General features: G+C 45.7%; 1 protein-coding gene across 3 annotated transcripts in view; it reads left to right on the top strand.

Annotated features, from left to right (window-relative positions):
* Positions 1-17,954, top strand: part of LOC120953736 (uncharacterized) — a 65,399-nt gene extending 47,445 nt beyond the window's left edge. For all 3 annotated transcript variants that reach the window (XM_040373946.2, XM_040373945.2, XM_049607675.1), the window contains exons 4-8: positions 10,733-10,931; positions 11,013-11,098; positions 11,179-11,308; positions 11,401-11,526; positions 11,605-17,954. In XM_040373946.2, coding sequence (XP_040229880.2) covers positions 10,733-10,931; positions 11,013-11,098; positions 11,179-11,308; positions 11,401-11,526; positions 11,605-14,409 — 3,346 coding nt within the window. In that variant the 3' untranslated portion in view covers positions 14,410-17,954. The remainder of the gene's footprint in view (positions 1-10,732; positions 10,932-11,012; positions 11,099-11,178; positions 11,309-11,400; positions 11,527-11,604) is intronic.
* Positions 17,955-18,277: the final 323 nt, after the last annotated feature.

Raw genomic sequence — 18,277 nt, 5'->3', positions numbered from 1 at the left:
CCGAAAATACCGCGTGGGTGTAGGTAGAAGCTATTTTCGGTTCGCGCATGAACAACCTGTGTGCTATTTTGAGCAGCATGAAGAATTTGAATAATTTGGCGGCGAGTTTTATTTTTATGTTTTTGTGCGAAACGGTATGAATTCGGTTGACCCTATAATTTGGTGACGTTATACGGTATTACAATAATTGGAGTGCTAGGGCTATGTTTGTTATTGTATAGTTGTTGATTAAATTGTATTTTTTCTCGGCGCAACAGAAATAGAAGAATAAATGAAAGCGATGAGATCCTAAACGCACAAAATGTTTTCTCTGTTTTGTTGTTCACCAGCAGCATATTTTCGCAATCAATAATTCATTTCTGCGAACTCAACCCGCTTTATACATTTCACTTTATGCTATTTTTATGCCGCAGGCAAAACTGGATATTTGCATACGGATGTGTATTAAATAACCAATCTCCCTTCTCACTTTCATCGAGTGCGGGGCCGAAAATTGTAAACCGAACATTGCCAATAAATGCTGTCCGGAGATGTTTTTACGAGACAACAATTAACAGCCCCAAATTGTTCAACATTCCTTTCCATTTTGTTGCTGGCGGGAAATGCAGGAAGTTACAATGCAGCGTCCACGATACAATCAATTACGAAAATATGCTACGATGGACCATTGCACTCCTTCAACAGCCGGTCAGTAAGCCCATTGCATAACTCAGGCAAAGGAGCACCTCACCTCACCTCTGTAACGCCACTGTGTATGTTGTCGGGTTGCATCTTACCACGGACGATTGCTGGCTGGCTGGTGTTTTATTTTCGCCACATCGTGCAGATAGCTTTGCCATGTTTGGTCGTAAAATGTGTGACCAGATTTGAGAAGTAGTAACCGATGAAGTGGGCAACAAAAGACAAGTAGAAAAGAGAAAAAAAACATATGAAGAGGGAAAGAAGACAGCACATAAAACACAACAATCTGCCAACATTAAAACCATCGCCGTCGACGGTAGCGGATAGTGTACGAGAAACCGGAACCCTGGTACTGGATTCGATCATCGCTTTGATCGTTCCCAGCTGGTCAAGTGAAACAAAACAAGTCCGTCACTACTGCGACACTCTCTAGGAGGGCGCACAAAAAAGTGGTTGAACTTTTTTTTTATTATTTTGGTAGGCCCACAGTGGGCACACACCACTTACCCGTGGATCTGCTGCTCCATTTGTGCTTTTTATGCGTTTCGATAGGAAGGGAGATAGAAAGAGAGAGAGAGAGGGAGCATAACGGCGCTTGCATACACATCTCACAAACCCTCTTTGGAATTGTCTCCATCCACCGGGAATAAAACCGAAACTCTCCGTATCGAAAGTGAAATTTGTTTTGGGAAAGTAGCTGTGTGTTGGACGTTGTTGCTGCGTGTACAAGATGTTACACGGAATCGGGTGAACCGTTCGATCGTGTTCGAAGTACAGTATATTTTTTTGCGAATTCGCAACACGTTTAACGGATTTGCATTGGTTAGTGTTGGAATTGTTTAGAAAACAGTATCTTTTGAATAAGTAATGACACGTAGCATAACATTTAAATCATGGCAACGAATCAATAATATGTTCAGTTTTATGCTATTGTACCTGCAACTAAAACAGTTTATCGAACGCATTAAAACACCATTAGAAGCAGTGCACTAAGTGTGCAACGCTGCATTTGCGCATCGACTGTAGAGTATCGTTTGTAGTCGGTGAGCCACATTCCACACCGATGAGGCTTTATGGGGAGTTGCCACTTGCTCGTGTTTACTGACTTTAATCGCACACTTGAGTAAATAATTTACCCCACATTGAGACCCGCCTGCCCTAAACCTTCACAGCTCTCAAACAGTTCAGCTTGTTATAGAAGTCATAGATCAAGCATATGGCAACGGTTTTTTTTTCTTGCTCTGCAGCCAGCGCCGGTAATAACACGGTCCCCGAATATGGGCAAACGCTCAAGATCGTCCAGATCTGGCGCGATGATCGACCTCAATTCGCCGTATGCGCGCTTGCTGGTGGACGCCAGTAGATCCGAACAAAGGTCACCAAGCATGGAGCGCACCGGGCCGTCGTTCTGTGCTAATTGAATGCGTCTGGATGTCTGGAGGGCGCTTCTTCTCAGCAGGCCGAGGCGATAAATTGGAATTCTTACTGCTTTCTTGCTGACTTCGTTGGCCGGCGCCAGGCTCTGCACCCACCCGGCTTAGTGAAGCGATCGTGATTCCACCAAACCCTTCCAAACGGTTCCACTTTATCACCTCAATCTGTTTGCTAATGGCAAGAGAAAGAGCGAAAGGGGAAGAAAACGAGGCAGCTTCAGCTCATCGTAAAAATAACCCAAATTACTAACGCCCATATAGGACGCGCCTCGAGCGCCAATTACGATTGTCAATTGGTTGTTCGGCTGGATCAGCTTCCCCTGCTGGGCCTCTCAAACGTACAGCTGGTCCGATGATCGCCATTGGATCAGAAGATCGAATGTAGTGCCATAAATCATTTAGTTGATAGCTTTCATCGAGAATGATGGGAAAATTACGCTGACCGGCAATCATCATATGATCGAACCGATTGAACAATCAACTAGCTGGAATCAGCACGATGTCCCTGCGGCAGCAACAACAACGGTGGAGACAGTTCCTCGCCCAAGCTCACCGGAACCTTCGCCGGGAACCGGTACCCGCATGCTGTTCGTGGCTTAGCTGAGAGTGCTCTCGAAGCTACGTACGAGAGCATATTTCTTCCAACGCCAGAGCGCACCACCCCATACGGTATAACGGTTCCTTCCGCTTTCACGAGCATCGGAAGGAAAGTAGGCGATCGAGTTGATTAGGCGCGCACTTTGCTGCGCTTTGCTCCTTTGTCGGGGGAAGGGGGAAGGTAGAGAGGAAGTTAGGGCTGGCAGCTTGCAGGTTGACAGACATGCTTTCATGGTCGTCCGTGTCACGTGCCTAATTTTCGGGCTAACGGATGAAATTTCTCCTTAGCGTTGCCATCTCAAGCACGGGACGACGGCGGCGATACGCTTCACACACGAATATGATGAGCTTTATGGCCATAACTGATGCGATTCTTCCGTGTCGCTAACGGGCGGGCAGTAATGATCACGCCTCGGGTGTGGAATGGAGCGGCTTCTCTTGACTAGCGAGATTAAAACGTCATTCAGGCGAAAACCCTCAGTGACCGCGCGATTCCGATGGATGTTTTTTTTGTATTTACGCTTTACCTGAAGCTGCACGAATCTCGATTGCGCTACGGGTTGGTGATCACGTTTTTTAATTTACTAATATGTATTTTTAATAATATTTTAAAGTGTCAAAAAACAAAACTCAGAAAAAGTAATTTTCCAAAACAACAAAACTTTAACCCTTACAGGGTTTTCCAGGGGTTCTCATAGTTGTGGGACACTTCCTAGACTCTTTCTCATTGCAAGTGAATCTCATACGTTGGAAATTGAACTCTATGGCACCCTTTTTGTACAAGCTCCTTGGAAATTTCTATTGGATTTGTCCAACAAGAGTGCTAGAGAGTCCAATTCACATTACATTAAGTTCGTTTCACGTAACAAAGTGGTTATAAAGTGTCCCACAACTATGAGAACTCCTGGAAAACCCTGTATAGTAAATATATTTATTATTATGTTTTAAAAAAAGTGTGAAACTTAAAATTCAAATATACAAAACCATTGAATATGCAGCGCGAATTTCGAATCTGACGGCTAAATCCGTAAGCTCATTTCATCTACAAATCTTAATCCCGCACGCGAACACGGTTCAATGAACAGGGGGCCGCGCAGCGTTTGTAAGAAAATGGAGCGATAAACAAGCATCATTTGAATAACCTGTAGGGGGGAGGGGGAGGAGGTCCAGAAAACCCTCGACGCCTCCCGTTAAAGGGCGCTGCCGACGAATGCGCGATCCGTTCAAGCGGAACAGTCTCGAGATGAAATTGAACCAAGGCAGGAAACAACCTCCCTTGAACGGGATTCGTAACACAATTGGACTGGGTTGGGTTTTGGGTGGATTAAGGGTATTATTTAAAACAATAAACCGAGGGGAAGAGATTAGGGAAACGCTGCCGTCTCGAATTTGGGCAAGTAAAGAAGTGGAGCATTGCATTTATATGACGATCTCGTTGCCAAAGCCCGTGTCATGTTTACTGCGGTGAGGGTTGTGTAATATTTTGTGGAGTTTGAGGTAAAAATAGGATTTTCTTAGCCAAACATTTAACTGGCCATTTTTGCTTCAAATATGTTATGAAGTTTTTTTTAAATAATTTTAATAACTTCAAATGTTTAATAAATTTTTTAAAACACTTAAGTAAAATTCTATTTTATGTTTGAAAAAAGTCAGGTGTAAAATCAAACTGGTAGGAACTGTTTTAGTATTTCTAGTGTTGACTTCACGTTTATTTTCCTAGCATGAATTAATTAGTTGATCGATCATTAAAGCACCAGTATGATTGTCCAACATTCCTTCAGCTATCGACAGTTTTCCAATCATCATTCACTCTTGCTAACTGATCTCACAGCAACAAAAAAACGCCCCACACAGACCACCAACGCGATCGAATCAATCGGAATAACTTATATTTTCCCCTTTTCCGAACAAGGAAAATTGCCGCTTCCTACATACCGCCGGCCCAACTCAGACAGATCCCCGACGATCGGCCAGGCATCATTGAATCTCGGTTACATCAACCGGGCCTGCGCATTATGGTTGTGGCCGGGGCTTGCAACGGTAACCGAGCCGTGCAATAAAGTGCAGCGATTAGGTGCCGGGCGAGGACGCACGTTTCCTCGCGCTGCTCCACAGGTTTTTAGTACCGGCGGTGGTACCATCCGACAATGACACCTACTGTATATCTACTTTGTTTCGTTCGATTATGTCGATGGGGGGCTCGGATGGGATCGACACGCGCAAGGAGAGGTTACGCGAGCGACCGAGACTACATGATTGCGATGTAATCCATCGCGAAAACCGCATAACTTTGCTGCCACCGACTAGCCGCCCTTGTCCTGCCCGCTGTCGACCATTGCAATGGTCATAATACACAGCGTCGCAGTCGCAGCTCGATAGCGTGGAAAAGAAATGCCTCATTGAGCGGCAACGAAAGATGGGCCCCCGATAGAGCCAGGGAATGAAAAGGTGAAGCGGGTGGTAGGGGGAGGGGGGGCAATGGGAAGAAAAACCGGTTGACCGCCTTCACCGTAATCGCCAAAGGAACATCAAGGAAACACAAAGAGGAAGCAACTCCTCCGTGGCTGTGGTTGCCAGTTACTGGTTGTTGCTGGAAAATCGGTACGTTCGGATGGCCATTGCTACACAGGCAAAAGACGTTCGCTAGTACTGGTCTCACTAGTGTGCTCCTCCACGCAGCCACAGCTGTGCACACACACGGAAGGACAACTACGGTCGGTTAAGTTTTCTGATCTAGTGGCGCCTTGCACTGGAGACGTGACACAAAAAGGCGAAATTTCGAATCGAGCTGTTTGACACACCCGCGCATGTCGGGGACCCACTTCCGGGAGACCGTGACCAACAAACCGACGCGGGGAATGGACGAGTCGAAACCTCTGACCCAATTTATGTCATTTTCATCGCGCCATTTCCCAGTAATGAGAAGGATTTTGAGCAAAAAAAGAAAGAAACAAACAAACTCCCAACGGCAAATACAAAACAAAACGTGTGGCTTGCGGGCAAAACGGGGATGGAGCAACAGCCACATTAGCACATCTTGCCTGTTACATGCCGGTCAGGTTGCCGATGCGTCACCGGCACCAAAAACAAGAGCAGCCTCTCGTTGATTCGTTTGGCTCCTTTTTTCGATTGCTGTTTTCATATGCGCTCTCCAAAAAATAGCAGAAAAAAACATACACCGACCGACATTAGTGCCAACGAGCGTTGTGTCGAAACAGTTCCACCTTTTTTTTCTTTCTACTTTTCTTTGCTCCCTCTTTCTCCGGGCGGGATTGCCAACATAACCGAGGCAGCAAAAGAAATGCACTCTAATTATCTCATCAACACCTGCGATCGTGCTGCCGATGATGTGCGCCGGGCGCGGGAGGATCGTGTCTGCATCGATCTGGGCCAATTCGAAACAACTGACCGAAAATCCCTGACCGACGCAGCGACGTCAGGCGTCGCAGGAGCATGGGAAGCGAAGAAAGAAAGTCGAACTGAGCCGCGAGGTATAGCAAAACCGCCGTGTGTGAGTGTGTGTGTGGCGGGTCGTAATGTACTTATTATGCTGCGGTATGTGCTAATGTAGCTGTGATGTTTATTAGTGGTATGTAGGGTAGGGTTGCAAGGAACCTCGATTTGTTAAGTGCCAGATAACGTCCGTAAACTTGGGCTTGTTTGCGGCTTACCCTACTGTTGGTCTGTGTGCTGTAGCAGGTAAGGGAACCGCTACTGATGTTTTGCATTATTTTTCTAGTAGTCTTACATGGGTCTTGGAGGTGAAACGAAAACTAAATTAAGTAAAGAGTGTTGGGTGTTTTTCTTTTTAATTGCTAAAATTGTAATTTGAAGCATGATAACTTCCAACCAAATCTTTGGACAATTTTGGACAATCTGTGGACAACTTTTACACACGTTAAAAGAAATGTGATTGCTAAGCGTGCTCCAATAATCCATATCAAAAGCAAAACAAATAGGCTATTTGAGAAAAACGAACAAATATGTTTTGTTTTCTTCAACGTCATTCTTGTCATTTTCTTAACACAAAAATCATTCTTAAATATAATACATACTGAAAAAAACTATTGGGACTCAATTCTTTTTAATTGACATTGTAATAATTCAGAAATGTTCTATTGGTTATTATATTTTTACCATCCGTTGTGTTGCTAAACCATGCACGATGGGTTACCCACTTCAACAGAGTTGGGTTCATCTCAAGCAGAAGTAACTAATCTGGAGTCTACATAAATTAATATCTTAAACAGCCCTCATAATCAAGAAGCAGGCCACAAATGGCGGTCACCGGAAGTACAGCCGAATCAGAGAAACTCATAATGGTGCGAATCAGATGCTTCCCTGTTGGTTGAATCTAATTGTTTATTCTATTTTCGGCTCAAATCGCATAATTGTATCAATTACGCCAGTTTCGCGCCGATGTTGTGTCTTCCCACACATCCAGTCGTTGAAATGGAAACGCTAGAACCGCGCAATCATTTGCCTCCTTTTTTCAATCCCACACTTCAACACCTACTACCTACCCTGGACACTTAAGCTATCCGAAAACACGTGTGTACACAAACACTTCTGTCCAAGTGCAAAAGAGTTTGGGCGCAATCCCGCCAATGATTCTGAGAGCATTAAAGAGCCTCTCGAGGTGCGCTGGAGGAGGAGAAGGAGGGCGCAATTGAAGCTTTGCCTGCTTCTATTTGCTGAAAAAGCTGAAAATGGATGCTTCTTTGCTGGCGGTAAGCTGTGGAAACTAGAGAATTGTGTTAATTACCACTACCGCATTACCTAGATTTTGGATAGAATTGCGCGAGTCTCGAATGGATGCATTCTTCTTTATCTTCTATTTCCTCTGCTTTGCAAGGAAGAATACCGTACAGAGACGCTTAAAAGGAGGTATATAAGGTTAGAGTAAAGTGTGAGTAAGTAAGCACTTGTCGGTAGGCATCAGAGACATGCTAATTGTGCACCGGTAGCACACTTCGAGAGGGAGAAGCTTTCGCAAGCCGGCTAGAGCAGTGCAGGAAAACATTGTAAACGAACTAATTTTCAAACGATCGACGAAGCTCATCTGTAATTCAAATTTTCGGCAATGAAAAACTGGTATCAAATGCGCCGCGCATAATACCACACGCGATTTCCTGCTTTTCCTGCAAACAAAAGCGAAAGCCGAAAAACAGCACGGAAAACCCGTTTGCCGCCGGCACACCGTGAATCATGTCACGAAGTCACGAACATGATCAGCTTTTCCTACCGGTGGGCTGCTCTCTGGCTCGTCAGGCAAGCGACGAAAAACGTTTGTCGTTGTGAGGTGGGTTGAGTTTTTACCCCAAGACGGCGGGTGCTTCCGTAGGTGGTCGGAAAATAAAACCAGTTTCCCTCCAGATAGGTGGTGCACCCTTGCCGTGGAAAGGCCGAACGGTCTTTTCCGGGGTTGTTCCGGCGTGTGTGTGTGTCTGTGCAAGCGATCATAGCCGATCAGGAAGTGAGGGCAGCTGTGCTCCAGTGTGCCGGTGGTGGTCGTACTCGTAGACCAACATAGACAGTAGTAACAGCAGTGGCTCCCAGCGAGAGAGCAGATATGGGAATTGCGGAAACGATGTGACGTATTTATTCAATCATGGTGTAATATATGTGGCAGCACGTACCAATCGTAGCAGAAAGCTGAAAACAAGTCATTACAGATGATCCGCAGGTGTGAGGCGTGAACATCGCTACTGACCTGCTGCAACTGATTCGTATTGTTGGCGAAGCTTTACCTTTCAGGTTTAAGGCAGTTGCGAAATTTGTGCTTTGAACGATAGGTAAACACCCTTGAACATCCGTCGTTTGCCTAAAGGATTATCTTGCCTGAAGGTAATCCTTATCGATTGATTCATCTTTTCCAACTGAACGAACGTATGCTTGGAAGAGAAAATGTCCTACAAATTCATGTTGATCTTTACCTTTAAATACGGCATGGTTGAACGGCAAAGCGTACAATTGTACTTCCACCATACGTGTTTGCCGGTGGCTGTGTTCAGGGCTTAAGGGTGTTGAGCTGGCGCCATATTTCATCTCGTCGTCACGCACAGGTTTCCTTGACCCAGATGAGGTACCATATTTGGGATGTTTCTGTTTTTGGCGTCAGTTTTGTGTGCTCTTTTTTTCCCTCCACAGCTCTTCGCTGTGATCACCCTGCTGCTACTGTCAAGAAGGTTTTAACAACAGTCGTTGTGGGGCACGAAGGAATGTGTTAAAATATGCTGCCCCAACGCACATACACACAACTAACAAAGCAAATTCGTGGACTGGGTAAAAACACGGTTTGGGATATGGGGGTTATTATCTTTTTTGTGTGTGAATTCCCTTACACCACTATCAGGGGCTGACCTTCACAGCCACACGTCGTGATCACGTCGTCAACTGACGGGAACCACCACTCGGAAGTCAGCGTTAAAATAACTGTTCTGCCGAATGTTGGTACTGAGGTTGGGAGCAGATGATATTTGTGTGTCTTCAGCTGCTTGCGCCACGCCGAGGTGTGACTTCCGGGCGCAAAGAGCCCCGGATGTTGTCGCTTCTCGTGCGGTGAGAAAACTGAAGCACTTCCTATCGGTGTGTGGTGCGTGCGCTCCATTGTTTACGAACGATGGGGCAGCATCGCGAGCGAAAGTCGGAAGCGACGCTTGCCCTTAGATCGACCAGAGATGTACCATGTAGACAGTTGGGGGAAAATGATCGACGGTCGTTCGTTGACCGCGGACGGTCAAGTTGAGGGACGGATTTCATCCCAGAGCAGTGAGTGAGGAATTCGCACGGAGGTCAGTAGGAATCCGTTAAGTAACACAGATTCTCGTCATTCCCAACACGGTGGAGCGGACAAGCCAAGCAGCTCTAGCTGTGAGTAAAAAGCAGTGGGAAAATGATTTTGGGAAGGGTTTGCTTCAGCAAAGTGGTTATGACGCGATATCGTTCTTTCTTGTCATGTATTTGAACTATATTACAATCTCGCTAAAACCGATAACTGAAGTGCTTCATTTCTATGACAGTTCTTTTCTGCCTTTTCCTTCGCCGGAAATGGAAGTTCGGTTGAGCGCTACAATAACAAATCGTTTTACTTTGTACAGCATTATATAAACAGACTCATTCGACCAGACACAATCATTATTATGCGATTGACCGAGACAAAATTGAATGAACGAATAACGAGATTCTCCCAAAAAAAACCTTGTGATTGTTTAAACATTAGTGCATTACTTTCATCTCTTACAACGTCGTTAAAGCTTTTTCACTTTTCCGCCTTTTACTTCGCTGTGTGTTGGGTTTTCTTTTATCTGGGCGCCCTGTTTCTTCGCCAAACGACACCATGATTAATGAAGGCACCAATTGACTCACAGCGTCGTCCTGCTTTAGCTTTTGCGTAATCTTATTGCTCAAAAACAGTTTGTAAGTACGGGGATGATCAGTTGTGCCCTGAAGGGATCTTCCATGTGCGTATGTTATGCGTGTGTTGCTTGAGAAAATTCGTTTCGCTGGTGTCGAAAATCATTGGTCGTTTTTTCCCTTGTCTCGTCCGATTTTGGCGGTTGGCACGTGTTGTAAATGCCTCGGGACATTCATTTATTATGACCAATACTACGAGCGGGAGAAAAGGCATACATATCCCACATGATCTGATGCCGTTTGCATGATTTTGTTTTTCTCGTGTTTCTCCGGACCAACGCTTTCTTTGTGTCGTGAATTGTTGATAACGTTATGTTTCATGCATGATCGACCGATTCGGTAAGCGTTTTATCAGTTGAATCGCATTGGAAAGTTAAATACTTTGGTCTGCTATTTTATGTCTTACACAATTCGACTCGTTTTTGTTTTTCAAAACAAGGGCTAGAAACTACAGCATAAACAGAGAAATTTTGATCGATTTCCACACATGTTATCACTCTAACATTACGAAGATGTTTATTGCATCACACACCAAGCAATAATGTGTCTCTAACCAAAACGATTCGGGCACTAACCATACATTTCCTATGTTATCACCCACCCAGGTTCATGGGCGTCTGCGTGCAGGAGGGACAGCTACACGCCCTCACCGAGTACATCGAGGACGGTTCGCTGGAGCAGCTGATCGCGAACAAGGCACAGTATCTTCCGGCCCTCTGGAAGATAAGGATCGCGCTAGGGATTGCTCGAGGAATGCAGTACGTGCACGATGTCGGTATCTTCCATCGTGATCTTACGAGCAAGGTTGGTGTTGGTTGGTTGCAGCCAGAATTGGCATTGTAATTATTGTCCAGTACATAAATCATGCTGCTGCATTTCTTTCAGAACGTGCTGGTGAAACGGTTACCGGATGGAATGTTCGATGCGGTGGTCGGGGACTTTGGGCTAGCGGCTAATATCCCCCGAAAGTGGTTAGTATAATCCCTAGATCTTTTTTATACTCCATCGTAATATGATTTTTTATTTCCATTGCTCGTCTTCTTACTTACAGTGGCAAACCGCGCCTTGACACTGTTGGCTCACCGTACTGGATGAGTCCGGAGTGTCTGAAAGGACAGTGGTACGATCAAACCAGTGATGTATTCTCGTTTGGAATAATCTTGTGTGAATTGATAGCTCGGGTAAATTGACAGCGAAGCTAATGCAGTGTGTTCATTCCATAATGCAGTTGGTAACCTTTTCATTCTTCTCTTTTTTCCTTCCAAACTCGCAGATTGAGGCAGATCCAGACATCATGCCCAGGACTGATACGTTCGGTTTGGACTACATTGCTTTTGCTGATGTGTGTCCAAACGATACGCCACCGGCGTTTTTAAGACTGGCCTTCTATTGTTGTACTGTAAGTAGAGGACTTGTTGCAAAGCATGTATGCGGTTTGACATTGATTTGTTGCCATATTCTCGTGCTACCATTTTAGTATGATCCAAAGAGTCGACCAACGTTTACGGAGTGTGTAAAAAAGTGTACGCTGCTGTCGGATGTGTGCGAGGATAGCTACAATCATCTACAGCAGCAACAGCAGGCACACTATCGCATGAACCTAGCGAACGGAAGTGCGATCTCGAACGGTGTCGGCGTGAACGGGCTGAACGGGTCTACCAGCAGCAGCTCGGAACCGGTGCCCGCCGTCAGCGAGAATGTTTCCGCGGGCAGCAGCACAACGACCACCCCGTCCAGCAGTGGCGAGTATTCGCAGAACCCGCTGCACCACCGGCGCTCCCTGTCCGAGAATGTGATCGTATTTCCGCCACACACGACGCCGAGTGATAAGGCGCGCTATCATATGTACCAGCGGGGCAACTCGGTGGTTCGGCCGGCCGAACCGGCCATACCGGAATCACCCACCTACTCCAACCAAACGCTGCGCAAGGTGGCGGAAACGATGCTGCTGAAGGACTCGCAGTACAAGCCGCGGGCCAAAACGGAACCGGGCAGCGGAACGAAAGCGAACCCGTTCAGTGCACTGTCGCAGCTGAAGGGCGTCAAGAAGATCCTCGGACCCAAGCCGGCCGTTACGACGTACAGCTCGGGCGATTTGTTTAGCTCGTGCTTTGAAATATCGGCCCCATACTTCCGGGCCTGGAACTCGGTGCAAAACCAGATCGTGCGTAATGCGCGTGAAGGTCGCAGCTGTGCCGGCGGAATGGCAAACTCGGGCGGTTCCAGCTCCGGCAGTGGGCACGGCGAGGGTCAACCGAAAAGCTTGCCCAATTCTCCCACATCGCCGCGCAAGGAGTACGGCGAGGAGGACGAGGATCAATCGGCCGGGGGCGCGCTAGCGAACGAGTACCGCAAAGTGTCGCTCGGAAATGTTCGAAAGTATCGGGCCAGCTTCACAGAACTCTCTAGTCATCCACTGTACAAGAGTGGCCAAATTGAGAATGAAGTTGCGAGTGCGGGCGGAACGACGAATGCGGCCAAGACATCCAGCACAGCCACCGGTACCAGCTCGGCAGCCTCGCCAAATAGCGTCAATTTATCTACTGTAAAGAAAATGTCCAACGGTAGCGTTAAGCCGATAATGCCTTCCATCGTGTCGGAGGATCCAGTCGACGAGGAATTGGAACTGAACGAAGAGGAATCAAAAGCAGGAGTCAAAAGTTCGAAAGTGCTCAACGGTGGCGATAGCCAGCTGGGCCATCTGTGTGGCAGTAACAATGGAGACAGCGGGACGGAAGAGGGACAGGATGGTGCGAGCTGTGATGGAGAATCGACTCAGCTGGACGATGAGGAGGAAGAGGAGGAGGATGTGGAGGAAGGAGAGGTGGTGGTTGTTAGGCAGAAGACTGACGGGGAACCGAGAAATTTGGAGGAGAGATTGCTTAAGTCTGCGTCGGGTACGACCGTGATAAGCGAGCCGAGTACGGCCGGCACGAGCGGGAAGGATGCATGCCCGGAAGGAGATGTGGTACTTGAGACGCCTCGGATTCTCACCCGACGGGGATCGACCGAGAGTGGATTCTTTTCCTGCCTCAACGAGGACTTTGGTACGTACAAATCGTCACCTTGCTGCTGTCTGGATCAGATTACACACTTCGAATCGACGGACCGGCTGTCGATGTGCAGATGCATCTACGCGGGAGCGGCAACGTTGACCGGTGCAGGAGGACCAGGTACTGCGTCGAGTGGAACGCCTGCCGACGGACTGACCGGACTGATGTCCAACCAGACATTGAACGACAGCTCAAGCATACTGTTCTTCGACGATAGCTCAACTACGGTCAGCTCGCTGCGCAGCATGGACGATCTGGAGCTGTCAGATTCGATACGAAAACGCTTCAACCACCTGCACCATCTCCATCCGGTGCATCACCAGCTGCACAACCGGCACCACCACTTGCTGAGCAATGTGGACATCGATGCCCGCTCGATTGACATGGGTCTGATCAACCGGTTGGCGCTCGATTCCGAAATAAGCAGCATGATTCAAAAAAACCAGTTCACCAACCAGCTGCTGTACTGCAAGAACCGTTCCTCGTCGATTTTCACCGACAGCTCGGACGATATCAGCAGCCTGGCCGGTTCGGACTCGCTACTATGGGATGATCGCTCGTGCACGACCATGCCAAACACTCGCTCTGCCCAGATCGCCAAGATCGTGGAGTATTTCGAGCGCAAGGGCCAAACATTCAAACCATTCACTGTACCTGATACGCTACAGCTGGGCGCATCTGCCTCCGGGGGCCACTGCGGTGGTGGTGGAACAGGCAGCTCCGTGCATCTGCAGCATCATCATCACCATCACCATCATCATCTACATCACCATCGCCCTAGTGCGGCCTATGCAGCGGGATCGAACGCATCGTCCTGTGCTGGGATGGGTGCCACGGCCACGGGCGGTGCCGCACCAACGGCTTCCACCAATTCAGCAACACCAAATGGAGCGGTCGTGGACAGTGGACGACGGCATTCTTCCACTTCCGGGGCCGTAACTTCCGCGGCAGCCAATGCAAAGCTGTCTCAGGCTGAACTAAAGCAACGCTTCGAGTACGAAGCGTTCTGTCTGGAGCTGGAGCGAAAGCAGCAAGCTTCCGTCACAGTCCCGAACGCTCCCCAAATACGGTTAAACAACATCTGCGAGGGTAACGTTCGCTCAAAACTGCAACTGTTCGATAAGCAGAGACAGCAGAGCAACGCTGCGGCGGCAACTGTGGCAGCCACAAACGGCATCGCACTGACTAGCAGCAGCAGCAGCAACAATGTCAGCATTAAAGAGGTGTGAATGCAGTGTGACGATTGCACGGTTCTGGCGTGTCACTTCACGCTCGGTCCACACAAAGATCCCCCCGGCTCGATGGGAGCCACTGATCCGTAGCAGAAGTATCGCGTTCAGTACCAACGCAGGCAGCAACATGAACGGGTTAACCATAATAGATAAGTAGAAAAATGATAATGATGCGAGACGCCTTTAGAATATCGACTGGCAATAGCGATCCCTTCACACGGCTATCACACAACCAGAAGACAGTAGGCTGAAAGTTTACATACTAAAAGTGTACAGAAGACAAAACAACAAGAAAAAAAGTTATATTACCTACCCTCGTAACATTTGTTCAAATGGACGGTTAGATGAAAATAGAAGAAACCTCCCAACTTGTTATATGTTTCTCCGTCCTAGCCGTCAGCTACATGAGGCAGCAACAAGTAACAAACCAGCAAATTCAATCCACTAAGCACGAGGAAATCGAAATGTAAGAAACAAATGCGCCAAACAATTGTAACGTAGAACCTGATCGGATGTGTCAAAGAAGTTGCAGCAGAGAAAGAAAGAGAGAGGCAAAAAAATAAGGGCAGTAGTAAAATATATACACATTTCAATTTTGCACGAGCCAATCACCCCTTAGCGCAACAGAAGAGCAATAGCCACAATAGATAATTGGACGGGAGAAGTCAATCGGACACTGTAGTCGTTATTGTCGAAGGTGCAAATACGATCCCACAGTGTTGGCGCGATGGGCGTCACATCTTCTCCTAGATTAATACTTCCATCCTTTAGCGACATTTACATTTACACTCAAATGTCGAGGTAGATAAACGAGGTTCTAGTAATCATCAGGAAAAACATTTTTAAGATGCAAATCCAACCCATCATCGGTGTGAACACGCTAAAGCGCCTGGCGCAATCACGGCATCGTGCAACGATCTAGCTCCATTAGAAGAAACAAGTAAAATTTGCCAAACATACTGTTGGAAAAGGAAGAAGCAAATGAGATGGAGATATCCTGTTTAAAAAATAACACAGAAAATCACAATACCGATAACGAAACAGCGAAACATAAGGGCAAGTATAAAGCGTGATGTATAAGCAGCATCATACATAACAGTTGGGCCAATCAATTTGCCGCGGTTTTGTGTCTGGTTAGAAAGTCTGAAAAGGAAAATGTAAAGTGGGGAAAGAGTGAATCAATTCGTAAACTTTTTGACGTCCATTTTTTTAAATAATTAATTATATTAGTAGTACACAGAGGAAAAATGAGTTTATGAGAAGGATTAAAAAACACAAACGTGAACATTACGAATCAGAAATGGCACACACACATCCATTGCAGCCTACAGTGATCAATGTTGTGAAGTAAACCTGTAAGGTGAGTTGGAAGGGATTGTTTCTTTTTTTTCTTTACACATCTCCCGCGAGAGGACTGAACGATAGTATGTAGCAAATCACAGCTGTGCAGAAGAAATAATGCCAAAAATTGAGATCTACACACATTCACGCAAGCAACGGCTAGAAAAGTGCCGCTTCTGGTTTCTTTCCTGCGTTACATTGCAGGAAAGTTAGGACTATCATTTTCGATCCGTCATTCGCATTATTAGCGATTGGCAGCGTGTGCACCACGAGGTCTTCCTTATCCGTGCTGTTGCATTGGTATTTCTTTGAGTTTCCGACAACAACCAGATTTAAATAATGAAGTTACAGTGGTTGGTTACACACTCTCGCCTACACACACTACTAACGGTACAGACACAGGTTCACAATCAGAAGGTATAGTTTATCATATTGTTTGCCACTAAATTGCTTGCCTACCTCCAGCATCCGTTTGCTGCCAGTTTCTTTTCTCTTTCCCTGCGAGCGCCACTTCTTCTATTTCATGTGGCGAGGCACTAGTATTCCCGTTCCCTTCATATCTGTTTACACCTTTTACCTACTAGTAAAGATGGGCATGTTTGCAATATATTGATCTAGGTACGCATAAATAAAAATTAGAAATTAGTTTACGTTAGTAAGTTCTTACGTTAGTGTCAATTAATTGCAGGAATTAATGATAGTGTATAAATAGTGTCTAGCGGCGATTAGTTTGTTTTAAGGGTCATCGTTCCCACTGCACAGTGCTCGGTCACTTGCTATAAGTTGTAAGTCGGGCTACGCCCTCAGCTAGTTTAGGGACGGGGACGGCGGAGGGTTTAAGACTCCGTTCCGGTGTGAGATTATTTATTACTATTCTTCTGTCGCTCTAGTATACCTCTATGCCACTCTAAGTGATTACACTGCAGCGTTACTTTTAAGTGCAAGTGCGTTAGTTGGTTTGTGTTTTGTTTTTAGCAACAGGTAGCCACAGATAGAATCCTATCTTATGGCTATACTCGTTAGAGACCCGTTGGTTAGCCAATGCTCTAGGTTTGTGTGCTGTAAATAGTTCAATTTAGCGTGGAGCTGTATGTACTAATTTTAAATCACATTCACAACAAACCCACAAACCACAACCCAGCAAGCTAACATACAATCATCAGGAAGATAAGCAAGTATTACCTAACTTTACATTAATTTTCGCCAGTCAGCCAATTTTCCTATCGTTGTTCTGTACTTTAGAACGAACAGACAGTTGAAGTGCGTTACTTTCCCTGCTCCATTTACTGTTATACTTTGGTACATTTTAAATCCGTTGCTCACCTAGTGAACGCTTGAGTTTGTGTTGGGTCTGGGAGAGAACTCCTGCTCGTCTGCCGGTATTATTTGATCCATCCAAGCACGAAACTAAACGCAACCGTACATAATTATATATTCGTACTATACATTAACGGTGTCACACCGTAGTACAACACACACACACACGCTGTTCGTTTATAGAAAGAGCAAACTGTTATTTGATGTTCTTTAGGGTATTCTCTTACCAGACAGGTTTAACTATAGAATATGTAAAAACAACATTCAAAAAAGCTAATAAACCCGTTTTCTTCTTCAACCACCTGAAAGGGGGTAATGTATGCAGGGCAGAGTAAGTTTAAAAAATATCATAAAAGCAAATGAAATTTGGTTAGAAAACCTTAAAAAGACGAGTGGAAAAGAAATCAATTTTCACATTATTACACACGACTGTTTGCAATCTATATTGTAGGTGCAAAGTGCCGCGCCACTGTGTACTCGGTCCCCCTCATGCCAACTGTATGGCTTGTATATAGGTATATACAAATGATAAAGTTAATATATATTTGATTGTAATTATTATTGTACCAATGAATCGATTGTGCGCAACAAAGTTAGAAACAGCAAATTACGACAAAATTGTGAGGCCGTGTTTTGCTAAATTGTTTGCAGCAGAACCGTTTGCAGACACAAACTACAGATTCAAATTAATGAAACAATCGGAAAAGTCCATAGGTCCATAGAGAATATTTTTAATTTTCGAGCAGCAGGCAGATGTAAGGAAATTCAATCCACAAATTAGGTCAAAAAGATGTCTAGTTACAGAAAGGAAGCGATCGTAAGTTACAAACTGTGTCAAAACTGGGGAAACTGAACGAAATGTTAATAAACATTAGTGAAATACATGCTTTCTTCGTTTGGCTTTGGACACTTCGATGACAGAGCGTATTTTTGATGTGTTGGTAAGGCTAAATGATTTTACATCTACTTTTTTTCATTTTCTACAGGTGTTAGATCAATCTCTTCAAAATCTTTTATTTTTCTTCAAATTCTATTCTGTGACTTCTAACCATTTGTTGAAATAAAAACTAACTTACAAAAATGAACAACTATTCAGAATTAAAGCTATTTATCAGGCTTCATCCATCAATAACGTAACGCTGATAGAGTATCGAGGGGGGATGATGGCGTCAAACGTTACGATACCAAAATCCTTGTCGCTTGGTTG

The sequence above is a fragment of the Anopheles coluzzii genome, chromosome 2, assembly GCF_943734685.1.
Source record: "Anopheles coluzzii chromosome 2, AcolN3, whole genome shotgun sequence".
In the NCBI taxonomy this organism is placed as follows: domain Eukaryota; kingdom Metazoa; phylum Arthropoda; class Insecta; order Diptera; family Culicidae; genus Anopheles; species Anopheles coluzzii.
Note: the sequence above shows the minus strand (reverse complement) of the source record. Positions and strands in the feature narration are given on the sequence as shown.